Source organism: Quercus lobata, chromosome 3, assembly GCF_001633185.2.
Source record: "Quercus lobata isolate SW786 chromosome 3, ValleyOak3.0 Primary Assembly, whole genome shotgun sequence".
Lineage (NCBI taxonomy): Eukaryota > Viridiplantae > Streptophyta > Magnoliopsida > Fagales > Fagaceae > Quercus > Quercus lobata.
Genome location: NC_044906.1, coordinates 73,517,177 through 73,544,690, shown reverse-complemented (window position 1 = coordinate 73,544,690; position 27,514 = coordinate 73,517,177). Strand labels below are relative to the sequence as shown.

At 32.4% G+C, this 27,514-nt stretch overlaps 2 protein-coding genes across 3 annotated transcripts; one reads left to right on the top strand and one right to left on the bottom strand.

Annotated features, from left to right (window-relative positions):
• Positions 1 to 63: 63 nt before the first annotated feature.
• Positions 64 to 3,049, top strand: LOC115982988 (protein CRABS CLAW). Of its 2 annotated transcripts, none has more exons than XM_031105758.1 (7): positions 64 to 289; positions 865 to 993; positions 1,447 to 1,552; positions 1,652 to 1,700; positions 2,410 to 2,485; positions 2,636 to 2,692; positions 2,824 to 3,049. In XM_031105758.1, exons 1-7 carry the CDS (start codon positions 197 to 199, stop codon positions 2,827 to 2,829), a joined length of 516 nt encoding a protein of 171 aa, XP_030961618.1. In that variant the 5' UTR covers positions 64 to 196; the 3' UTR covers positions 2,830 to 3,049. The 2 variants fall into 2 exon arrangements, with proteins under 2 accessions (XP_030961618.1, XP_030961619.1); XM_031105759.1 differs by having other exon boundaries at positions 71 to 289; positions 1,456 to 1,552.
• Positions 3,050 to 7,613: 4,564 nt separating this feature from the next.
• Positions 7,614 to 12,851, bottom strand: LOC115979044 (squamosa promoter-binding-like protein 6). Its single transcript, XM_031100993.1, has 5 exons — positions 12,690 to 12,851; positions 11,402 to 12,139; positions 10,010 to 10,146; positions 8,479 to 9,249; positions 7,614 to 7,977 (listed from the first exon to the last, which is right to left on the bottom strand). Exons 2-5 carry the CDS (start codon positions 12,082 to 12,084, stop codon positions 7,973 to 7,975), a joined length of 1,596 nt encoding a protein of 531 aa, XP_030956853.1. The 5' UTR covers positions 12,085 to 12,139; positions 12,690 to 12,851; the 3' UTR covers positions 7,614 to 7,972.
• Positions 12,852 to 27,514: the final 14,663 nt, after the last annotated feature.

The window sequence follows — 27,514 nt, the reverse complement described above, 5'->3', positions numbered from 1 at the left end:
ACAAAGTTCAGCAGTGTAGGTACAAATACATGACTAGTATAGTAAACATAGATTTGCTTTTTGACTCTACTCCAAGCACCTCAAGCTAACAATCCATACCTCCCTTATCATCACAAACCCTAGACTTTCCTCTTAGCTTTCACACCCACTTCAACACACTTTTCTTCTGCTTCCTTTTCTTCATCTTTTATTCACTATGAATCTTGAAGACAAAGTTTCCATGGACTCAGTTCCACCATCAGAGCATCTCTGCTATGTCCGGTGCAACTTCTGCAACACTGTTCTTGCGGTAAAAGATTTTTTCCAACCCAATAATCTTATATACCTATACAGAGATCATTATAGTCTTTTTCATCTAATGTTTCAACAAAATAGAAACCCTTTTAAATGCATATCAGAAGTGTCATTTCTGGAAGATACACTTCAAAGTTTGGGGTAGATATATTGCATGTAGAAAATGCTGCTTTTTATATAAACGACAAACAGTCATAATAACCACATGTTTTTCTGGTATGAATCATAGCACCTTGTTTTGAATTAGAGAAAAGAATACATGTCCTAACTAATCTCAGAATTTGTTGCATATAAAAAGATTAAACCAAGTCCTATATTTCTGCAAGATTATAGCACTTGTTGCTAATTTTTTAAAGAAGGTTATATACTTATATTGTGCTTTCACTTTGTGATTTTACGAGTCTTCTGATGTTTTCTGTATACTAGTTTGGGATTCCATTCAAGCACTAGTTGTTAATTTATATGTTAAAGAAGGTTTTAGGATAAAATTTGCTTCTGATTAATTACTAGGTTATGTTGTGCTTCCACATTGTGATTTTATGTCTTCTGTCGTTGCTTTTTGTATACTAGGTTGGGATTCCATTCAAGCGGTTGCTGGACACTGTGACTGTGAAATGTGGTCACTGTAGTAACCTCTCTTTCATCAGCACCAGACCTCCAGTCCAAGGTCAATGTCCTGATCACTCACTTTCTCTACAGGTTAGTCTCCACATACTTGTGTTCTTGCAAACCCTAGCTCCAATCTTCCACATCCCGGTTCCCCAAAAAGAAAAAAAAGAAGTGAAATAGGGGGAAAATAAGAAGAGGAAGAGTAATCCTCAAATATACCCCCACATCTACACCTGCATAAAGAAGAAGAATTTGAAATGGTTTTTATTCTATAACACCAACCATACATAATAGAGTGATTAAAATTTAATGCTGACTATCAACTTAATATAACATTCTTTCTTGCTTTTTTGACTATGAACAAACTATATGACACTAAGTATGTAATTTTGATTATGAACAAACTATATGACACTAAGTATGTACAAAAGCAGAGTTAGTAAAAATATATTGTATAACCTTTCTGGAATAGCATAATTAAAAATGAAGATTGTAGGAGATTTCTCATTTCTAGTCACTAATGGAAGGTGTTTTCATTTCAAGGAGAAGCAGAGTTTTTGCAATGATTTCAGAAAGGTCCGCTCATCATCATCATCCTCATCAACATCTAGCGAGCCCTTGTCTCCAAAAGCACCCTTTGTTGTAAAACGTAGATACACTTTTCAAACACTTCTATGTTTATTGAATTCAGAAAAGTTATCCTTACTTCTCTTTTCTCCAACTTATATATGTCCAATTTTTTTTGCAGCACCTGAGAAGAAGCACAGACTTCCGTCTGCTTACAACCGATTCATGAAGTAAGGGGAAGTCTTCCTTTTGTGCGCGTGTTACTGATGATTTCGCCACTTCTCATAGCTAATAGTACTACTAGTGAAATATTAATGTTTCGAAAATGCTAAAATTTCTATTAGTTTTATTACAAAATGCCTATCAATTGACATGGTTAAAAATGTAGTTAGTACTACATCAATTATATAATAAATAAATTTTTTAACTTTCTTTTTTCTTTTGTTCAAAAATTCACACAATTTGTAAATACCATATAATAAAAGGATTGTGTGTATTACACACAAACCGTTACATAGTCTTACATATTGCATTTTTCACAATTCCCATAATCATGACTTTAAGTCACAGTTTTAGTTTAAAAATAAGATGTGTGTAAAATTATGTATAATAACTTGTGTTCAACAAGTATTACCAATAAGCCAAGATGAACTGGCACCTTCCCATGCATAAAGTGCTTAGGGCTCTAGGGGGGGAAAATGTTCGAACTACAGGGTTAGCAGCATGTTATAATTATTTCATAAAAAAAAAAAAATTACCAATAATAAAATTTGTAATAACTCTTATATCTGTCTTAATAATAAAATCTGTGCTTTAATTTGTTGATGCTATAGTTTGTTAGTATTGACTGTGACCCTAGTAACATTTGTACGTAGTTATAATTAATTGCTATTGTAGTTTCTCAAGAATGATATGTTTCAACTTATTTATATTTGAAAGGGAGGAGATACAACGTATCAAGGCTGCCAACCCTGAGATACCACATCGAGAAGCGTTTAGCACGGCAGCAAAAAATGTAAGCAGAATCATAGTCAATTTTCAGTAAAGAGTATTAGCTTTTTCCCATTAATATTTTAGTTTATTTGTTTATGTTCAACTTTTTAAACACAGACTAAAACTAAAGCATTTCATAGCCTTATCATCTAAACTAACTTTTGAGCAATAGTGGGCTAGGTACATTCCAAACTCACCAGCCGGATCAGTTTCTGGGAGCAACAACAATGTAAGAGTACATCATCATCATCTTTCTATTTTGATATTGAAAAATGGTTTTCCTTTTTCTTCAAAGTCTTAGAATTTCAAGTGCTGATCAGCAAGAAAATTGATATGTATAAGTGCTTATATATTTTGCAGGAATGAAGTTAAATATTTCTAACTGACAATGCCGTCACCCAATTGGAAAGCAGCAGTTGAGCATGTAATCAAATTGGAATTTTTCGATTTAGCTTCATGCCTCAAACTTATTTTCTCATCTTGTTTACTTCATATCATTCCTGATGTTATTTGTTTCTTGATGAACTACCTACTCCATGAGAGTTAAGACTATTTATGTAATATTTGCTATTAAGAACTGATCAGTTTGAACTAATTTTGAAAGTTTGGCTTCCTGGTACCAATTCTGCTAACTGTGGCCTTTGTTAACTTCTAAAAGTTTTATGTTTCTAGCTTGTAGCTCCAGATAAACCTTTTTTTTTTAAAAAACCTTTTTGATGGAATATTCTAAGGGATCATTAATTTGAAGCTTTGAACCATAAATGACAAAGCCCTATATGCTATATTTATATATATACAATTTTTTTTTGTAAAAAAAAAGTTTAAGTTAAGAGAGACTACCTTATACCAAGGTCAAATTAAGCCACAGGCCTTAGACAGGACTTACAAATCACTCACCAAGGAGAATTGCTGGCAGTGAGAAACGAACCTAAGCCTTTTGCGTAAAGCGTTCAAGTCTTATCAACTGAACTAACCTTGTTAGCTATATATATATGGGAAATGTTAACGAGTGTCCTTAAGACACTGGTTAAGAATTTAATTAAAGAAAATTTTTATGGGAAAAAAAAAAACAATTAATGTTTTGACAGTTTTTTTCATTTCCCATAAAAGTGATGTCAAAACTTTCTTTAACTGGATTCTTAACTAGTGCCCTAAGAGCACTTGTTAGCATGACCCTATATATATATATATATATACACAAATTTGGCTAACAAAACCTATGTATTATCTTCTTCTTTTTTCCTCAGGGGTTGGTTTAATTTTGATACTTACAACAAAATATGTATCTTCATTTTATTGGAATAGGATTTTAATTATCTATTTTAAGATTTTAGTTTTTATATTTATCAGTTTACATGATGCCATGTTATTTAAAAACTTTAAATGTTGTGACACTTGAAATAGTTTTGGATCTATAATATTTAATGTTTATCATAAAAAAATTTTAATTTGAAATAGAGAAGATTTTTTTCCGTTTAATATTAGTAGGTTATAATTCCCATCTCCAATCATACATGACTTTGTGGACCCTTTTGCATATTATTTAGCAAAATAGCTTTTTCTTTTTCTTTTTTTAAAGCAGCTTTTAGTAGTTTGAACGTGCAAAAGCCAAAATGATTAATTAATATGGTAATCTTGAAAGAGAGCAAACTGGGAACTATAATTTAAGGATGTCAACAGTATTATGGGCAGGATCAAATGATGGGTGCTTCATCCCTATCCTCTCCCTCTTTTGGGAGAAATTATAAGATCCATACGATGGACAAGTGATGTGGTCCACCATTCCATTAAAAAATTTCTCCTTGTTTAAAATTGTTAGTTAGAAAAAAATTTTAAACAGAAATTAATTACTGACTCAACAATTTTAAACAAGTGGAAGTTTTTTAGTAGAATGGTGGACAAGTGACATGGTCCACTAAAGGATTCTATAATTTCTCCTCTTTTGGGCCGAAAAATTCTATATGGGGCTAAATCAAAGCAAGTTAAGAGAGAAGCAAGTTATAAGGTAATTTTAATATTAACGAGGTAAAGTTGAAAGAGAAAAAGAAATGAACACTCCTAAGCATAGGCGGAGGGAGGGGGGCTATGGCGCCCCTGGATTTTCCAAAAATGCCCCCTCCCCCTTTATTTAATGTTAAAAGTTTTAAGTATTGAGCAAATTTTAGGTGATGGCCCCTTTTTATTTTTTATTTTTAAAAGTATAAATGCTCTTTAATTTATTGCTTTCTCCTTTATTTTCCTTCTAATATTGACTTTTTTGTCATATATAAGTCATTAATAAAAATATATAATTGAATCTCTTTAGAAAAATATTTTTGTTGTTTTCTAAAAATAGAGTCATACACATATATAGACTGAGTTAAAGCTACAGAATACAATGAAAATTTTCTAGCTTCGCCATTGCTCATGAGATAACTAAGAGCACTAGCATTGGTGGTGCTAAACACCTATATTGCTATTTTTAGAACCACCAAATGCAAAAATGAGGCTCTATTGGTGGAGTTATAGCAAAAAATTTTGGCTTCTTTGCGACAGTGCACAGCTCAAAGGTAAAAAAAAAAATAAAAAAAAATTTATTTTGCGTTCATATTACTTTAATTATTTTATTGATTTCTTTTCTTTATTTTTTCTCTTCCTTTTCTTTCATCTCTGTTCATCCGTCTCTCTCATTTTCTCTACTCTTTCATTTTCTTGTTCTTTTCTTTTCTCAAAACTTTCTCTCCTTCTCAAAATTTTCACTCAAATTCTTTTCTTTTTCTTCTCAAATTTTCTCTTTCTTCTCAATTTTTTCTTTGCTGTGTGAGGGTCTCTTCTTTTACTGTGTAGGTGTGGGTGTGGGTGTGGATGTGGTGGGTCATGCCATGGGTGTGGGTGTGGGTGTGGTGAGTCATCGGTTTCGGGTCATGCCGTGGGTATGGGCTTGTGCCATGGTGTTCGTGGGTCTTGTTGTGGGGTTTGTGTGGTGGGTCATCAGTGTCATGGTCATTCCATGGGTGTGGTGGGTCATCGGTTTTGGGTCATACTGTGGGTTATATTTTTGTGGTTATGGGTTGATTTTCTTGGATAGTTGTGGGCTGATTTTGGTAGTTGCGGTGGTGGGCTGTGTGAAATGGTGGCTGACTGGTTGTTGTGATTGTTTTTTTTTTTTGATAAATGTGGTAGTGATTGTTGTTTATTGAAGTAGATATATTATTTTATTGTAATGAGTATATTATTTTAATGTGTTGTTTATATTATTTTATTATGTTGAAAACTAAAATAAAAACACTGATGTTATGCATTTTGTAAAGTGAGAAAGTAAAATAAATAAAGCAGTTTTTGTTAGAGTCAAATAGCTAAAATTATGGCTTCACCAATATGAATGATATAAGTAATAAAAAAAGCAAGTGTTTTGCAAATATACCGCACTTAAAAAATATATAAATAAGATATGTATAAAAAAATATTTAATTATTTATATAAAAAATTATATATATATATATATATATATATATTTAATACACGCCATGCACACACATATATACACATTCAAAAAGAGACAGGAGAAATTGGTTCCCATCCCATCAGTCCATCACCTCTTTGGGTGGAGGGATCAGGTGAGAAATTTTTTTACATTGTTTAAGGAGAACCACAATCTTTTTGAACATTTTCCCAATGACATACATTACTCGTGAATAGATTCTGTGGTTCCCTAAGAAGCTTTGACAGATAAAGGTGGCACTGGAGTTGGGCATTACTCGTGAATAGATTCTGTGGTTCCCTAAGAAGCTTTGACAGATAAAGGTCGCACTGGAGTTGGGCTCAGATTAGCCCAACTGAAAGAGTCATGGGTCTATCTTTGTAGATCTTTGCTGTAGCCCAATAAATGGTGGACTAATGATCACGGAAATCTAGTCAAGATATCAATCGTTGAAAATTATCTGAGCTTTCTCTCTCTCTCACAGGGTGATTTCCTTGTTATTTCAAGGAAGTCATAAAGTTTCATTTGCTTCATTTGGCAGTAGTTTATTAGCTTATATACTTGTGTGCAGTTTTTCAAAAAGCTTTTGATCTTAGTTTATTAGCCTTATATACTTATGTTCATATTTTCAAAACCGCACATTTTCCATGCATAAGTGTATTACTGGCTTGGTGCGTGTGACAACAATATGGTAGGTATGAGAATATTGTGAGCACTACTTACCCTGATATATGCAGCCTATTATATAGCATGCTAGTGTATCTGCATATGGGTCATCTAAGAGCTAATTTGCTACCTTTTTATGAGGTGAATAACATATATAGAGTCCCTACATGAACTCACATGGATTACCAAACACATCCAAATTAATTCTAAAAACTCCTTTGATTTATGTGCTTAAGGCATTTTTAAATATATAATTAGCATCAAGTGGTCATTTAGTGCCTTCGAGATGCGTCATTGAATATGTCATTCGATAGAGACAACTACAACATGAAGCACGACAATTCGGGTGCATATGGCTGCTCAAATGCAAACAGACATGCATAAAATAGGGTTTTTTTTGCTTAAAGCCATTAGCTGTATTGTCAAAAAGATATGTAGAAACTAAGGTTATCCTTCTTTATGAACAAGTTGTAACCCCTCTGCAAATATTATAAGCAATATTCAAATGGGAATTGATGGCTTTATTTTTTGCAGCTGTTGAATGCCTTTAGTTTACAGCTCATTGAATAATGCGAATGGTGCGCTAAAGGGGGGTGTTTGATGAGTGGAAGAGGCGGCCACTCCACTTTTACTTCAATTGGGAAGTGGGGGTAAGATTAGAGGAATACCTAAGATGGAAATATATATTCTTTTAGGTATCTGTAAGCACAGTCTGGTCAAGAGTCTCAAGCCTACTCCCAGAACATGGGGATAATCTATACAAATCTAGTGGTTATATATAAAATAATTGCACAAAGGACATCATGTCACTAAGACCAAGCTCCAACCACATACACACTCCAACTGTAGCATATTTTAACAAAAACTAACAATAAGGAAAGTTACCTCATGAGTCAAAAGGTTATCTATTCATGTTCAGTATCAAACCCCATTAACAATTTTCATATAGAAAAAGATTTCTATAAGATGCTAGTTAGTGACTGTAGATTCTTGAATTGACTTTTATGTCATCTCATTCTTTTTTGCACTTTAGTATGTCCCCTCAAACCTAACTCTTCATGCAATTGAAGAGACGGTAGGACCCTGTTTAGATCAATAACAGCGAAAAATTCTCCAATAATATAGCGATTTGGTGCATCAATAATTCAAATCCTTGGATTAGCATAATATATGGAGATAAAGGGATTATGGTATATAGAGGAACTTACAGAATCTAAATTAAATCACTTTACACTAGCATAAGTCACAAATCTTTTTCTTATTTACCTTTTGGAAAAAGGAATTTTCCTACTAATGGTATCTGAAGTTACTATCAACCTTTGAAACAGAACCAAATGAAGTTAGTTGGATATTCTGATGAACCATATCTTCAACCGCCTCCCCTTAACCTGCACCGAAAAAACAGTTTTCATTTAATCTTCACAACTTTATTTAACTGACATCCAAGAGGTGACAAGAAGCTAGGCATGCCAATTTTTATTCCCTATTTTATGTACATTGATCTTTCTTATGAGCTTATCTCATTTGAAGTGGAAAGATCAAAGATAGACTTAACTAAGGTATCTTAAAATTGGTGCTAAATTTTGGATCTTCCAAAGTAAATGATCAACATATTGTTGATCTAAGAAAGTGATTCAACACAACAGCATAAGTAGCCCTCTTATTTTACTTTATGCCTATAGTATAACAAAGTTCTATTGATAGTCTTATTTTTGTCTTCATTTTTCTTCAACTTCAAGATGCACTACCATGTACCCTCATTCCAGTGCCTATCATCCATGCGTTAGCACGACATACAAGAATTTTGCTTGGGAAAGCATCAGCACTCTCAAAAGTGCAACAGAAAGGACGGATCAATAGGGCCTTAAAAGTGAATATGTTTTACATACCTTGTGGGTTGCACACTGCTCTAGTAGTTGGGAAATAGCAGAAGTCCTCATTTTCCTGCTTTACTTCATTGGAATTTCTCTGTCGCTCCACTCTTTGAAGATGTGACGACAATTGGAGCAAATTGACAGTTGGTGCGTGTTCAGGAGAAGGACAATACTTGGCATTCAAAATATCTGACTCTTGAAAAATCCCATTAGAGTGAACTTGAAAATCAGCAGCCTGATCAGTATCAGAAAGCATTACAGATCCCATCTTATCAATTTCCAACGAGTTCATCCCATATGGATATAACCCATTTGGTCCATATTGTTCCATAGAGTTTACCCTTTTGTCAGAAATTTGACCGACACTATGATGGGCAAAGCCATCTTGCATAACCTGGGGGCTAGCTATTGGAATTCCTGTCAAATGGCTTGACAAGTCCTGTGATTGAGCTGACAGAAGAGAGAGAGCACAACTGGATATTGAGGCCCCAGACAATTCCTGGACAGTTGATGCAGTAACAGCACATTCTTCAGCTCCTGATGAAGGAACCCCGGAACAACATTGTTTCCCTATGCCATGCAGATGTAGAAAAGTTTTTGGAAGCAACTGTCCACTTGTGATAGGTATTGCTGATTGAGGACCACAAATTGACTCCCCTTCTAATTTGATATGTCTAAGCCAATTAGCTTGTTCATATTTTTCTGGATAAATAACGCCAGATTGAAATATGTCTGGGAAAACATAGGGTGTTCTCTTTGTCATGGTAGTCCCTAGGTATCTCGTGCCTGCAAAACCCTTATAATGTTAAAGTATGGGTAGAATATTTGCTATTGAAACGAAATTTTATAGTTAAACAAAGATGAAAAGTAACTTATTGATCAATTACTTTGACATGATTTTAGTCATGATTCATGAAACATTTCTCCAGTGGCCAATAGAAAGATTTGTTAGAGACAATATACAACTGATGGAAGGGAAGCAAGACAGAACAAGGCAACTGCCGATATATATATATATATATATATATATATATATATATACCCTTTTAACAGCTTCCTGCTGCACTCTTTTCAAATGCAGCTTGGCTATCAATTCAGGCATTAAGAGTTTAATATATTTTAATTAAAGTACCTTGCCTTATAACTATTAGAAACATAAGAAGGAATTTCAGACAGAGTGTACATGTATAACTTTCTTATAAAAGCATAAAATAGAATTTTATAAAGTTGGAGGAACATATCCACTGGTAGTAGTACTACTTTTTTTTTTTACTGAAAGCTTTAAGTGCATAAAAGTTAAAATAACAAAGAAAAAGGAGGGGGGCAGGGGGGGTTTGGGAAACACCATCAACAGATTGCGTAAAAAAATTTAGCTAAGATATTTGCTTCATGGATGGTAGATTATAGTTGACTTAAAATCATCATCATCTTCTTTAATTGGAATTCCATTATACATTGACTATGTTTTTTCTTTTTCACTTTTCATTTTCCTTTTGGGGGGCATTTGTTGAATATAAAAGTGATTAGCCAGAACATATGTTCATACCTTGATATGACTGAAGAAACTTATGCGATTTACCAGAGAGGGTATCTAATTGAGGCTTCCTTCGACGCTCATTGTGGCCTGCTAGGCGTTTACGACAACTTCGCTTTCCATCATCAAATTCAGCCAGCAAATGAAATCTAATTAACCATAGAGACCATAGTTCATATTAGAATAAGAAGTAAGCACTTTAACTAAGCTGAGGTGGACAATGATCTATAAAACTGTATTGATAAAATGGAAAATAATAGGTTTGTATTAGATTCTACGTTCATTACAATGTAGGTTGATAAAATAGACGCAATTAAATAAATACCTATGATAAACTTGAACATGGTTGAATTAGAAAAGACAAAACCTAATAAGAGGCATACTAACAAAAAAATAAATAATCATATATGACTCTCTCTCTCTCTCTAATAATATCTAAACCTACATGTACTCTTAAACTTCATGTCCCCTTCAATAACTACATCCAAGCTCACTTGAGTGTCAACAAGGCAGATGCTCAAGGGGTTCCATGGTTTTGGGATAGATCATATCTCAAACATGGATCCTAATAAGTGTTTCTACCAAACAAAAGATTCTCAAATAGAATGCTAAGGTGGTATTCCTTTGCCTTTTATTCATGAGATGTGGTCATAACCTCTGCTTCGTTTGAGGTGGTTCAATTAATGATATTTTTTAGAGTTTAGTTTGGGAAATCAATTGGAGTAGAACATTTTTTTGGAGGACAAAACCTTTAGCATATTTTGGTTCAGCTAGAAGGGAAAGACTAATAAAGAACTTTCAAGGGTGTAGGTCTAAGTGAAAACAATTGAAGGGATTGGTTTCATTTTTCAGTTTTAGAGATTTTGGATATGTTATCACATTAGTAGAAGTAATAAAAAATGACATGTTAATTAAGGAAGTAACAGAGCATATGACTTCAGATATAATAGAATGGAGGAAAAACATACATGTGGCTGACGCTAAGTCGCTAACTAATATGTTGAGAATCCAAAGCCAACCACAAAATTTTGGGACTAAGGCTTTGTTGTTGTTGTTGTTGTGAGAAATTTTGGATATGTGACTTTCTGCTAGAGTTGTTTTGATTGCCTTCTTTCTGGCTTTCTATATGCACTATTTAAATAGAGGTGCATACCTTTTCTTGGTTTCTTGATCATATTTACATCTTAATAATTAAATAAACGTGTATTTTGCAATTGGATCACAAAGCCAACAAAGATTTCCACTTCATACTCTATGATAAACAAATAAGAATCATTATTAGTGGCCCATACCTACGCAAACTAAGAATAAGAATCTGCCCTTATATACCTATGTGCTGAGCTAACTATCACAACTTAAGAATAAGACAATCAAATCAAAAGCTAAAGGGAGAAAAAGATCAACCTGCTACACTGTTGGCAAAACCTTTGTTCAATGCCATTAACAATAACTTTGGCAGTCTTGGAGTGAACGTCACAAACTTTATGCCTTTTGTGGTAATCCTTTGAGGAGCTCAAATCCTTGTTACAACCATAGACTTGGCAGAAGGCAGTCTGACAGTATGAACTTGTTTTGCGCGCTCTCTTTGTCAGCAAGGATGATCCTTCAGACATTGACAAAATGGGTCTCTCTTTCAAAAGCTTGCTATTCTCTGCATCTTCATAATCAGCCAATCTGCCTAGCTTTAAATCAATCAGTGATGAATCTTGACTACAAGCATCCATGACAGAACTTGAAAGCTTTGCTTCAGAATCCACTTCCCCAAAACATGAATTAGAAGTAATCATACAAGTGGGAGAAACTACCCTTTTACTAGAACCACTACCAACCTCACCACTCAACATTTCCACTTCTTGGTTACCATGAAAAGGTTTTCTCACAAAGTCAGAGAATCCCAATTCCATGAATTCTGTGCTCTCACCCACTTCTCTATCAGAACCAAGCTCATTACTTTCAAAGTTATAACTATGTTTATTGTCCCATTCCATTAATGTTTTTCTACTTCTAGCAAAACCATCAATCTGAAAATCCATTTCATCAGAAAACAAAATGCCTTTCCCTTCAGAATTGTAACTCCAAGACTCCATCACATAACAGAATCAAAAGTCTCAGAATTTAATGCTATACAAAATATCTAAATGCCTGCAAAAAACATTCAGGAAAAGAAAACACATACATCACCCTTCTACACTTCAACCCAGAAGCCAAATTCCATTCTTTTATGTAAAAATCATAAGGCTGGAAAAATAAACACACACACAAACAAAAACAATTATTATATGGTGCATACAACATAAACATTAAGACATTAGAGAGACATATGGAAACACATCCACATATCATTCAAAAGAAGCATTGCAGAACAAAAATAAAAGTTAACAAGCATAAAACTTTAAAAGCATCCCAGAGCTAAAACTAAAATACAAAGAACAACATTGATCATACACAATCTCAATTCATAGAAAAAACATAAATCCCACTTCTGGGCAGTCCAAAACCAGAGGAAATGAAAGAAAAGAGCAAACAAACTCTTGGGTCACTGAGAAAATTGTAGAAAGAATTATCAAGTTCAAATTTTTATTTAAACTTTTCCTATAGTTTCTCAGGAACCAAGCAAAAAAGAGAGAGAGAGAGAGCAGAAAAGAAAGAAAGTGGGAAAATGGGTTATTTAGAGTAAAACCCTTTTGCATACCAGAGAGTGAATGAGAGAGAAAGAGTGGTTTTTATTTTTCAGGTTTGTGGTGAGGTCGAAGCAGATACACATACACTGTGAGTCAACATGATTTCCACTACACTGTCTCAAAGCATGTCGAGGTCTTTTGTAGATTTTGAGAGAGAGTGAAATTCCTGTTGTGGACAATTCTTTTGCCTATATTTACAGGGACAAATGGGAAAAACACTGTTCTTTCTTCCTTTCTTCAACACTAAATTTTGTTATGTAAAGGTTATTTAATAAACCAAAGCTTCTTTGTTTGTTTTCTACTTTTCTTGATGTGCCTGCATGATGTTACCCTTTTCTATATATATATATATATATATAGCTTTTTAATACAATATACCTACCTCCACAATTCTTTTTTTTTTTTTTTTCCACCAATAATTAAGGTGGTAAGTTTTAATAATAAAAAATAAAAAGGGTGTTTGGTATCACAACTTAAACAATAGTTTTCAGTTTTTAAACAACATTACACGTATTTTTACATACTTTTTCACTTACACGTATTTTCACAAAATACAAACAATATTACTAGAACAACATTACCATAAAGACCTAAAATTAGACTCTTATGGAAACCATTAGCAATTTGTCACTTCAATTATTTCAACTTTTTTTCTTTTCTTTTGTGTGTGTAATGATTTGATAGTCACAACAAAGAATAATATCTTGATTTACAAGACTCTTAATGATATAACTTCTTTTCAATAATAAGGGATTTATTGCATCCAATACACGTAACAGCAATAAGTCTTAATATTAAACTTTGTGATTGGTTATGAATTTTCAATAACTTTTTTTTTTTTTTTGAGAAAGTATTTTCAATAACTTAGTTAGAAGCAATCACGTGCATTCGAAAAATACAATATGCGTAAATTTTAGGCATAAGCCATACAAATTAGGAAGCATGCTTTGTTATTTTAGCTTGGCATTTGGTCTTTCTCCTATAGTTTTCAGTAAAAATGTAGATAAAATGTTCTTTCAGTACTTTTTACTTGGCCTTTTCTCCTAATGGGAAGGATGCTCTGTTATTTTCATGAGACTGTCATTTTCTTTTGTAAAATATTGTAGCGCATCTTAATGGGTCACAATCCTTGAAGATTTCCATGGACTTAGCAAAGCAAAGAACAATTGGAATGATTGGACATTTTTTTATTAGTGTGCAATCAATTTTCTTCAGGGGTAAATTTATAGTTTATCTCTATTAAATATTATATATTTTTTGTCTAGATAAACAACTCTATAAAACCTACTTCCAACTTTATTTATTTATTACATTTTTTTTTATTGGGGTCCATTGGATGGTGGGATTCAAGCCTGTAGATAAGTCATGGCATAGTATATAGAAATGCAATTTGGTTGACAATGAGTGATTACTTGCGTCAGTTAACAACTAAGCTAGAATATAATTAATTTTATGTCTGGGGTAAGATAATTATGGTAGAAGATGTCCCTTGGTTCCGCGTGGTAAAGCTTTAATCATACTTTTTACCTGTTTCCTCAATCACTTAAGATGAAAAGATGTTTCATGGTCTAACTTAATAATGATTAGTAGTTGTCATGTATAATAAGTTAAGTAATTTAAGAAGAAGAGTACCACACTCTTTTGTGCCACAACTTTGATGTGACATACTATATTAATAACGGGAAAAAAAAAATTTATATAAAAGTAATAGACAATTAATCACAACTACATACGATAATTGTAAAGAAAAAAAATGCAATAAAAGAGTAATTATTAAATACCTCCAAAATATGATAATATATTAATATGATACTTATTCCTTTCACATTTACGATAAACTCCGTTATTAAATTCAATCTAGGTTTACCATAAACATAAGAAAGGGAAAGCACCGACCTTAGTTGATTTTAAGGGAGTGGTTAGATGTCATCACATATATTTATTAAGCCTAATATTAATAAGGGGGAAGAGTTAGGAGAGAGGAAGGTTGCAATCCTTGTCCACTTCTCTTGTCTTCCCCTGTCAAAATATACGGCTATTAAGTCAATTGCCAATTGTCTAATGCCCATTAAATTTGGTCCTGTAGGTTCTCGACAATGATATTGTAAAAATTATTCTTTATCTCAAATGCTTTTTTTTAATAAATATAATATTAATTTTATTATAAATAATTTTGATTTATTTTCAGAAATAAATTTATTTTGTGAAGTGTTAAAAGTAGAAGGAAATATCTTAATTTTAATGCAACAAAATTATTTTATTTATCAAACACGTGTATTGCTTATAGAATCTTATTAACAATATTTATTACAGTTGTTTAAGCATATATGAGTTTTTCAAAATTAAAGTTGATAAAAATCCTACTTAAGATGGATTATGTTAAGTAAATTAATTAATAGAACTTGAATACAAAAATTTAATTAATGATTCTACATATCAAAAAATACAAATTTGACTCTAAATAAAAACTCTAAAATATTTTATTAATGTTTATATATATATATATATACAAGATAAAATTTCTATTCTAGTCTAATTTAAGTATATATGTGTATGAAGTTTCTTCTTGGAGATTTGAATCTCGATTCTTGCCCCTCACACCCCACAAGCACTTATACTTGTGGAATGATTATTGTGCTAAAAGTGCGCGGTGGTGATTAATGTTGAAATATAAGAAAATATCTCACTTAAAATAGTCACCTTAATATCAAATTGTATCAAGAGGACCTTGGGCTAAAATTTTGACATATGCCTCTCAAAGTCCATAATATTCTTCTCATTTTGCTAAATATTCAAGTTCCACAAGTTTATTAGTTTCACTTTCATGGTATATAAGATACGAGTGGTACAAAAATAATTATAAATACTATATAAAACAATGCAAAAAAAAGTAAGAATAGAAAGTGTTAGTGAAAAGGTAGTCTTAGAATGACCCTAAACAACCAGCAATATTTCAATAATTGATAGGAAGATATTCGTACCAATTGCAGTTTCATTAATTCCATCCATAGACTATATATAGTACATGTAGAATATTTATGTAACCGTGTGATCAGGTACTTTGTTAGGACTTTGAAAACAACAACAACAATCTATTTAAAACATGTACTAATAAAGTTCCATTAGAAGATTCGATGAGAATAACAGGTTTGGACCCAACTTATAAAATGGTTTACTTCTTAATTAAGCATGTAACCATTGATTTCCATAATAAGGAGGCATCAATGTTATTTTTCTAATTGTGACATACATACATTTTGGGTATCAATTTTGTCCATAAAATTTAAGTTAGGTTCTATTTCAACCATTAAACTTTGAAAAGTTCAATTTTAGTCATTGGAAAATCATAAATTGTAATCATACCATTATAATTTTTACTTCCTTAATAAAATTCGATAAAACCACGTTAAATTTTTTTTTTCTTTAACAATAAGTGGGAGAAGGGGATTTAAACCCTAATTCTCTTAATAAGTTAGGTCATGCAATGTCATTAAATTATAAAACTCTTAAAACCATGTAAAATTATTTTATATCATTTTTCTTATAAATTCAATACGAGTGGTATTTTTTTCTATAATTTTTTATTCTTTTATCAATATTAGATTAAAATATTAATTGATTTTTGGAAGAAAGTTTCGCTCTAAATCTTCCTTCAACTCACTATGTAGTTTCTAAAAAGACTATTCCTGTGTAGTTTTAGTCATTTAACATTTTTAACGAGTCGTTTGACTTGTTTAAATAAACTAAAGTGATAATCATATAAATCGTCACGTAATAAGCTAGAGAAGATTGCTCTAAAAATTGGTTTTTAGTTAAATTTTACTATTTTGGTATAGGTGAGATTTCAACCCACCTAAAAAATTTAACCAAAAATTAAATAAGTGGAATCCACCAACCAACATAATAGCATTAAGGCAACAGAAAAATCAAGAAATTATTGTCTAGCTAACACTGTTCACTGGCCATGCTTTTTCATTCCTTTTTGGATGCTTTGAGAGTTGAGAGACCCACCCCCACTCATACATGAATGAACCCCATAGGCATAGGTGGGATATATATATACATATATATAATATAAGAAATAAAAATTGAAGTGCGACAAGACCCCTGAGAGCCATTTGTATGCCTTGGTGAGCTACACGTGTGCAATCAAAAAAGCAAAAGTGGAATTTGAAAAAATATATATATCTTCTGAGTTCTCTGACACTATACCTTTCCTCTTTACTTTCCCATTCCAATAACCATTGCATGAGTGCAGTCTGCAGAGTGCCGAACAACAAAAAGCCAGCCAACCCTCCCCCCCCTTTGTAAAAAGTTTATCTAACAACTGTCCCTTTAGCTGGAGAAACATGTTATACTTTATCCTTTAACTGGGTGTGAAAAATATATCCTTGAAAGGAATAGCTTATCATGGGGTTTACCAAACTTTTGAAACACATTACTAATTTTTCTTTTGGGATGGTTTAATTCAAATCAATCACATATCTACTTTAACCAATAGATCAAATTGAATTGTTCTTAAAAGAATATAATATTTGTTTGTATTGATGGATCAATTACCAAGTACATAGTTGAATTGAATTAAAGAACCTAAAATACAAAACTTTAAAAAAAACTAAACTTGGATTTTGTTATTTATACTAAAAGCCATCTCTCTTTCTCTCTCAAATGTTGTACAACAACTGTTAGCATTTGGGATTGCAAAAAAAAATGTTATATTTTACCATTTAAAAAGTTATTTTAACTATTATATCATCCCATTTTACAATATACATAACGTCCCAATTTTTTTTTTCATATACAACATATTAAATTAATATATTTATACAATAAAATAACAGAGAGAAAGAGAGGAGATGAGAGACTGAAAAGAGAGAAAGAATGAGATATTTTAGGAGAAGAAGGAATAAAAAAACGCAATTTTATTTTTGCAACCTTGCTACAATAGGTTCTAGATTTAGGACACTACTGTAACTCAGTTGTGAATTTGTTTACAATTAACCTTTGGGATAATGCTTCCCTTTTGTGGTTTGATGCTAAAATATAGCATATTAGGAGTTTTACAATTCCGGATATTGATGCTCTAAGGGTGTGAAAAGCTTGTCCACCAAAGGAATCTCTCATCATTAAGGGGTTTACCTAAATTTTGAAGCACATTACTTATCTTTTTAGTTTGAGTTTTTCAATTAAATTCACTCATGTAGTTATATTAATCATTATGTTCTTGAAAAAGATAGTATAGATTTTGTTGTAATGTTAATACATAATATGACAGTGAATTAGAATAAAAAATTAATTTGAAGTATAATACTTAAATAGTTATAGCTCAATTCTGTCATTGCTTTAATATTCTTAGGATGTTGATTAAGTACAGTCAAAGTCATTACAAAGAAATTTAATAACATCTTTATTGCCACTTTCTTAGATACTAGGAAGGTTCAGTTGAATCAGTTGCCTTTGCTCCAATTATTAGGAGTTGGAATTTTAAGTAATAATCATGAATAATAATAATAATAATAATTGAGGCAATTGCAATTGGTATAAACAATACTTTTGAGTTTTGAGGTTTTGTCAAATCAATAACACCTGGCTCCAAGCATAGTTTACAAGGAAGATACATCTTTACTACTATGAATTACGAGGAAACATTATCAAACCTTTGGCAAAGTTCAAGGATGATAAGATTAATTAAAGTCCTATTAATTCAGCCTTTGGTAAAGTTCAAGTTCCGCTCCACCACCACCGACAATTTTTGTTCTTTTCTTAGTGTTATTGCTTAAACCTTTTCTGCATACAAGTTTTCCTTAAATTTGCATATGTTACTTCTAGTTAAAGTTTTTAATTCATTTTAGTTCTATATATATATATTAGTTATGTAAGAACTTTTGGAAGTCACTACCATATGCCCATACTAGATGGTAATTATAAAATCTCTAAATATATAGGGTCACGACAATTTTGGGTAATAATTGTATTCTTTTGTCGGTGAGATAGGATACTGAATTATAATCAATGCTATTGCTTGCTCTTCAATGTTTTTTGATGGATTCAAAATAAATAATGGGGATTTTTTTTTTAGAATACTAAATATTTTAACATACATACGGGAAGAGAAAAAAAAATGTCTTAAATAAATAATGAAGATAATTCAAATCACAGGTATTAAAATTGGATTGGATGTTGACCCTATCTACAAGCCAGATCACTAGGTTATTGGTTTAACCAGTAGATCATCGGTCGAACCACAAGGTTGAATAAATTTTTTTTATTTTATATATTTATATATAAGTTTAAAATTCATAAAATATGAAATCAGTAAATTAAACTAAAATAAAATTAAAAACATGTTTAACAAAAGGTTATATTAATGTAGGAATGATTATAATTTTAAATATAATAAAAAAGGAAAGAAAAGCAAAACGTTGAACAAAACAATAGAAAATGTTAAAGGCTGAAAACTAATAACGACACTTAACACTAACATGATAGAACAAAACAATTTATATAAATAGTCAAAAGCATAAATAGAAAGTATAGGCTGAAAAGTGATAAATCACAATAATAGTAACTTTGAATTTGATGGGACACGGCTGTGAAACTTTGTTTTTGATTTCTTTAGGTTTTCTCCTACGTGAAAATTACGGTATTATCAAGATATGCAATTCAAGTCATTGAAACCCTCCTGGGTTGAATAGTTCACCCAAAACCATTAAGTTTGACCGGATTACATACACAAGTGGTCTAATCAAGCACTTCGACTAATCTATGTGCCGGGTCACCAAATTTCCAGTTCGATTGGTCGGGCAAGTTTGGGTTCAATAACTATGATTCGGACACTAACCCATTCTCCCAAATAAGTGAGGGGAGGGGTTAGTGGATTTAGTTCTCCAAGGGGCTCAATAAATATTAATGATATAAGAAAAATCAGTAAGCATTATCCAAACTAAGAGCTCTCAAAGACCTATAAAGAAGAAACTACTATTGGAATGTACTAATGTGGTGCCAGCTAAAGACCCATAATTTGCTCATTTCTCATTTAATGTGGGGATGTGGCAATGGTTTATTAGAGCATATAATGTTGAAATGATAGTCGGCTCCTCCAACAAGCTAATTGAAGTGAAACAAACTTTCCTAGCAATTTGATGGTAGGCTCATGAAGATTCTACCTCGGAACACTTGGTTGGATCACCTTGTCAATCCAAACAGTGAAATTATTCAACTAAGTTGTTGTATTTGGTCAATTCTTCTATTTAGGGCAAAGGATTCTTTGCTTAATTGTTTAGAATGGTTTTTTATTGGGCATATTGGTACTGGGCTCATGTTCCTTTACCGAAAAGAGTAAAGCCCTAATGGGTCCCCTTAGCACCAGGGTTGGGTTTCATGATAAAAATATGAAAAATTCTTGTGCCACATAAAGTGGCACAACACTAGCCACAACTCGCTAATGTGGTGAGTTGTGAGTTGTGGCTGGTGGAGGGGTGTCCGTGGGCCCATGTGGGGACACCCCTTCACCAATTACAACTCGCCACATGGGCGAGTTGTGGCCAATGTTATGCCACTTTATGTGGCACTAGAATTACTCTAAAAATATTGGGGAGATATAGGCCGGCCTCTCAAGTATTTCCATAATGTCATATCCTAATATTTATTTAAGAATTATTGTGTCCCATATTATTGTGTTCCATATTATTGTGTTCATTCCATTCTAATTCTTAGGATAAGGGCTAATTATTAGCACAAAAAAGAAAAAGAAAAAGAAAAAGAAAATAAAGGCTAATTAGTGAAGGGATAATAATTAAAGTGTTAATGGGTAAAGGGGAAAAATGGTGGAGCCTTGGAAAGATACTGCCTGAGGATGAGGAACACAATGGGAATGGAAGCAAGAGATGTGTACTGAGCTTAATGCTTCTTCTTTTGGTGTGTGAAAACCAAGGCCTATTTGCACCACGAAGGTGCATTGGTCACTATCAGCATTTTAAAGTTGTATGAAATTTTGTGAGGGGAAAAAACAAAGGTGCACTTGCTTTATGCAAAGAAGGCCATTAACCTTCAGGAGACAAAGGGAGTGGTCAACATTGACAACTCTATGTTTGTGTGTGAAGAAAGATGTAAACACGCACAGAGAATAGATAGTGAGAGTTGTGAGTGTGTGTGAATGAGTTGTGAGAGTGAGAGCAAGTTGCCAGCCCACATTCAACGAGGGCTATGGATATTTGTAGCACACTTTGGCCTGCTTTAGTCAACTTGACTCAATATTGTTCTTGGGGAGAAATTTCCCTATTTTGACCCCATATTTATATATTAATGATATATATATATATATATATATAAAAGAGGTATTTTAAAAAAAAATTCATGAAATAAGTTATGATTGAAATAATATCACTATATCACTTGAATCAATCGCTAATATCATCTTTATTTAAACAAGTCATAATGGACCGTCTTAACTCTAAAGAATCGTGATTTTTTATTTATTCATATATTTCTAGACTTGTTGCAAAAAGTGAGAGAGAAAGAAGTCCCTTTTAAAATAGGTATATTTTAGTATTTCTCAAAAGAAACAAAAAAAATTTCCATATAAAAAACAAAAACAAAAGAATGTTCCTCTTCAACCAATAGGTTTTTCATATGAACACTGGCATGCATCCCTCTCTATAGGGAAAATAAATCGCCAATGTATGACATATCACATATGTACTAGAGATTTTAAACCTAGCATAATAACATGAATAAATATGTACTAGGGATTTTCAAATTAGTGGTAGAAATTAGGAATATATGTGATGTGAATGGTCTGTGAATAAATACTTGTGAGAGTTATTTTGTGTCAAAAAAAGCACTGAAAACAATTTCATTGCTTTGTTACATGAAGATGATTGGGATTCAACCTGGAAATTGATCAATAGAACTGGTCAGACTGCATTGTCTGTTTAATTTATGATGGACATGGTTTTGTGTAGAAAAAAAAAATTCACTTTAAGTCCCATACTTCCATTGTCTGTTTAATTTATTTGTATCTTGTAGTTTGACTGTTTGAGTTGTTATGCCATTTGATAAAAATAGAATGAACAAAACATTGATACCACACCCTCACACTCAAACTATTTAGCCAACCTCTTAAAACTTTTGGAGAACCATGACAATCATACAACATGTTATGGTTCAAGCAACACCAAAAGGAGAGTGAATTTCACGTGGATAGCAGTATAAGAAGATAAGAGATATTTGTTTTCAAGTTGAATTCAAATGAAGTTCTTGAATTTCAAATAAAATTTTGTTGTAGATTAGGATGAAGATTTCTGCAGTAGATTTAGGATTAGGATTAGTATTTAATTTTAATTTGTAGTTAAATAAGAATTGGATCCTATGTTTTAGGAGTTCATTGTGATGGCCCATGAGGATGATTTTCTCACTAATATTTATGTACGTAGGAATTTATGAATAGAGTCAGCATAATTAAACTCAAAAAAATCTCTCTTTCTCTTAACGTTCAGAAGATTGGTCACCTCAAATGGATTAAATTACTAATTTTATATTTTATTTTTCCGGTACATAAACATGACCTTAAATTACTAACAATGTAGAGTTTTTTTTTTTTCCTAAATAAAAACAAAAGGTTGGTGCAACTAGTCTGTGAAAAATGACCATACTTATCCGATTAGGAACCAATGCCACATTTGTGTTATACCTCTAATCCCTTTAGAGGCATAACACAAATATGATTAGCACTTTATTTGAATTGTGAAAAATAATATTAGAGTCAACTTAATAATGTTGTATGACTCGGAAGCTATTGGCACTTTCTTTGGATCATGATAACCTATAGACCAAAAGTTGAAACTAAGATCTTGATGTTTTTCCTTGTGAACAATCTTTCCCACATGCCTATGCTAGCCAAAATTTCCTAATTGAAGCCTTGGAAAACTTTGGCATGTATACACACACAAACACCGTTTACATTCATAAAATAGAGACCCCAAGTAAGCTTTGCACTGGGTTGTGGCCACGTGCTACACAAAACCTAGGTACCGTGGGCTACACATACCTACAAGGATGGAACATGTAGGGGTCAAAAACTTTGAATTTGGGTGCAAAGAGTTAATCCAATTTTGTCAAAATTCAAGATAGTTCATGTGTGATATATATATAATGATCACAAGAATGATAGCAAGTTTTCATAAAAAAGAATAATAATAATGATGATAGAAAGTTGGAAATTGGGAGGTTGAAAATGAGCACCTCACTCTGTAGGCTTGCCTCCCTCTTTTTCCTAGAGGTTGAACTTGAGGATGAAACCTTGAAGTGAAAGAGAGAAAGTAATGACAGGTTTGAAGAATTTGTGACATCTATGCTATGGTTATAACTCATGCTTTACTCCTAGTTTGCTTCTATGCTTACTAGCCTAGCCAGTAGGCTTCATTTGTTTTGGCCTAGTGATCCTAGGATTGTCTTGACTAACTAGGTTGACTATATATATATATATATATATATAAAATTCTATTTAAGGGATTGAGGGGAAAAAGAAAAAAGAAAAAAAAAGAGGAGCAAGATTAAATATAATATTAATAGAAAGTAGTAAAAAAGACTTGCCAATTAAGCAAACTAATAGAGAGTGTGATTTTGAATAAAATAGAATGATGAAAAAGAATACATGAACTAGTGCTTAATTATTGTTGTTGAATTTTATTTTAAAAAATACTATGTCCACAATATTTTCATAGCAAATTCTAAGTGGTAGTTTGTTATTGGTTGTTATGGATGGATAAAAAAGTAATTTAAGTTGTGTATTCAAATTATAATTGTGGGAGCAAATGGTCTGAGGACATTCTAAGGCTATAGGCCCTGTTCGAGGATGATCAAAGGCCCACACATGCGTAAACCCAAGTTTGACATGTGGGCCAAGATTGAGGAGGGAAGACTTCAAGATCACTCAAAACCGGACTAAAACTGAGAATAAAAGGTCTGAGGAAAGAAGGCTAACTAACTCGTCGATCGAGGTTCCTGAGGAGCAAATGCACCTCGAGAGTACTATATGTAAGTCATGCATTGGAAGGTAAAGCTCTAAGGAAGACAATAGAGTAGTGTAAGCAATGGAGGGGGAAAATATCTAGGAAGGTGACTACCACCTCCACAATTAATACTCTGCACCAACTGAACTGGTCGCATTTATGAGGAAAAGACATCTAAACAATGACTCCACAGCTCACAGCTCTCTCTACGACCTCCAGAAGGGCCTTGATGGGACAAGCATCCAAATTACTTCCCTGAGACGTATAGATGGAAGGCTGAGATGCAATGACTGTTAATGAGAAATCCATCCTCGGATGTGCCCGAGGAAGAATGTATACTGAATTGGTGTTTCCATCATTCATATTAATTGCGTCGGTCCTGTTGTCCCAAAGCTTGTAATTTCCTTAGCATTGCAATTGACTCAAAAGCCCACTTTCTTACAAATTTATTGTAGGGGAAATTACACTATACCCACCTGTATCGTATTGGTGGCCATCCAACCACTTAAAGTATCGTACGGTATTAACTTCCTTGCTTCAGACCCACACTTACATGTTTTGCCATCCAACCACCTAAAAGTATTTACAAGTAGGTTCATCATCCTACAAACAAAATCAAATTAGGGTATTCATAAAGCCAACAAAACTAGAAAATAAAAAAAATAAAAAATTGAAAACCAACTGTTACTCACCACCATGGTTGTCAAAATCCCGATCTGGATCTTACGATCCTACGATTTTACGATTCCACCTACCCAAAACGATCTAAATCTTTCAAGGATCTTTGCAATCGTTCAGGATTGGTAGGATCGTACGATTCTGACGATCTCAAACAACCTTGGTTTCTTGTAATCTTCTTTAACTTGATAGAAGGCTCAGTTGGACCCAAATGAAAAATAAAATCCCAATAGATCAAGTTTTTCCACTCTAATATAGAGAGAGTGTCAGTTAGACTCAAATAAAAAATATTCCAATAGAGTGTCACATTTTGAGATTTTTAGCATCTTTAAATAATGCTACAAATGAATGTAGTGATGTATGGTAATTATATCAATGAATGTATAATTTATGTGATTATTTAACATACCAATATGTATTTTTTGTTTTTTTCTCAAATAATGTAGGATCTTACGATTCACGATCCCACCTACCTCTCACGATCCTATGTAGGATCCCGATTTTGACAACCTTGCTCACCACATCATAATAGCAGTACCCATAAAACCTTCTCCCAAAATTGTTCAAAGTTAAAGCAGTTCGTAGCTAACAACGGCCAGCAGAACATGAATGGTGATTGGAACCCGAGTAATAACTTGAAGAAGACATGTTCATATTTCATTTTGGCAATCGGAGTAAAGAGAGAAATAAGTTTGAGGATTTTTAGGGATTCTAAGGTAGAGAGAGGGAGATAGCTCGTTCTTCTTTTTGGGGGTTCTATTTGGGTTCTAATTTTAGCTTATATAGTAAAGGGGATTTTCTAACGGAAAGTGCAGAGGTGGGTAACGGGGGTCTAACAAAGGTCACCTCAGGTGGGTTAAGTGATAACTTTCAAACCACATGTTGGTACTGTTAAAACAGGCCAAACCATAGGTGGGTAAAGTGCAATTTCTCATTTATTGTATTGGGCTCGAAGAACTGGGAGCCTCTACTCTAAGTGAGTCTAGGCTTTTCTTTTGAGTCCTTACAATAATTAATAACAACTTACTACCTATAATTTATTGTGAAAGTATTGGGAAAATGTTATGGATGTAATACTTCTTTTTTAGGTAATGGTTTTTGGAATTTTTCCTATTAAATGAATCAATAAATGTATTGTTGTATAATAAAAATGATGTCAATGGTAGGTCAAAGTGAAAATGATGTTGCTCTAATCACAATTCATAATAGATCATCTATATATATCTATATAATATTTAAAAACTAAATCATAACATTTATTGTTGCTACGCTTTTGTTAAGCCACATCAGTATAGCATTTTAGTCCATTCAATTCACTTCGGTGATGCTTTGGGAGGAGAGGTTTGTGTAGAAAAATGAGTTGTTTCATTGACAATTATGTCATATTCTCAGTATAATGTTGAATTTTTTTTCTTAGGTTTCTAAAAAACAAAGTCTTTTTTTTTTTTCCCTAATATAAGTTATGAATGTACTTATATTTGCTTTATTTTTAGGCTGATCAAGATGTATAGATGATGAACCGTTTGTAAGGAGTACTAAAAGCATATTACATTATTTACAAAATATCTCGCATTTTTATATAATAATTGAATGTAAAATGTATTATGCTTCCTTTAAAAAAAAAAAAAAAAAAAACTTACAAAATTTAAGGCACCTTCAAATAAAAAATATAGATAGCTTAATTAACAAAATCTAATACATTATATCAATTATACTTCATGAGAAAAAAAAATCACATCATTTTAAGAAGAATTTAGAATTAACGCTTATAAGTCTTAATTTTTTCAACACATCGTGTTGGTTTATGACTAATGTCAATAATTATGAAATATATTATGTCCTTTTCATTACTTCAAATTAATCGTAGATGGTGTACAACATATGCAATTTGAGCAATTTGTATTTTGTTGTAACGTTTGAGTTCAAGATTTATCAAGGCAGAGAAATACCACCCATTTTCTGATTTTCATATGATTACAAAAGGAAAAGTGAAAATTTAAAACAAAATTTAAAGTGTTCATCTTGCCTAGCCTGACTGTGTTGGGCTATGTGATGCACCATTAAGCTTACACATTTGATCCTTTCCTAAAAAAAAAAAACGAAGTGAAGTAGGTTGATTATGTAGGGAAGAAATTACGCTTAAAGAATGTCGGAGAGTATTCTTGTGACTATGTGGTATTGTGAAACTTGGATACAAAATTACAGATCCCCCTTCCTCCGCTTATTAGCAATAAAAAAAAAATGTGGTAGAATATAGAAAATGTAAACAATTTAGATCTTTTTGTTGAGAAAAGACTGTAAAATTATTTAGATTTACCTCATTTATTCAATTCGATGTTTTTGCCAAGTAGAATTTATGAGCTAACAAGTCCCAAACTTTACTCACATGATCTTCAGAGTGGATCCAAATCCTTTAGGTCTCTTATGGTAAATCCATAATAGAATTCGATTTCGACCCATCTTAAATCAATGACCCAAGTTTGAAATTGTACCATATTAGTAAAAAGATAATTGCATTTTTTATACTAAAAAAAAAATGAAGGAAGAATCGATTATTTTATAAAATAAATATGATAAGAAAATAAATGTCTTATATTTTTTTACCAATAGATATTGGCCTAACGAGCATAGTAATGTAAGTTTGTTACCGAATGGGAGATCCACCTTTAGGTTGAGTGAATCTTGTGCGTGCCCAAGCCCTTGAGTTAAAGGACACCCATACCCACCATGATGGTCAGATATTGGGCTTAATCTCTCATTCAATTTAAGCCGAAATTCAAAGAAACTGTATTTTCAGTATTGGATACGATTCGTCCAATTCTTGGGGAGTATATCTGGTCATGGGTCAAGTTAGGCTTAACTTATAAAAAAGAAAAACACAGGGCCCAGCTTAGCCTAGGCTGGGGGAGGAGCATACCTTTTGAGTCGATCCCAGCCATTAAAAACAACTTTCAAGTCTAGGCCCAGTCCTACTATCTTTCATTTTTATTTTTTTAAGGGATTTATTTATTTATTTTTATGGTTAATGCACAAGTTAAGCTGAAGACTTTACGTGAGAGAGTATAAAGTTATACTATGTGCCTATATGGTTCATTCCTTGAGATTTCTTTATTTAGGTTTCTATATTAACAAGGTTTGCATTTATA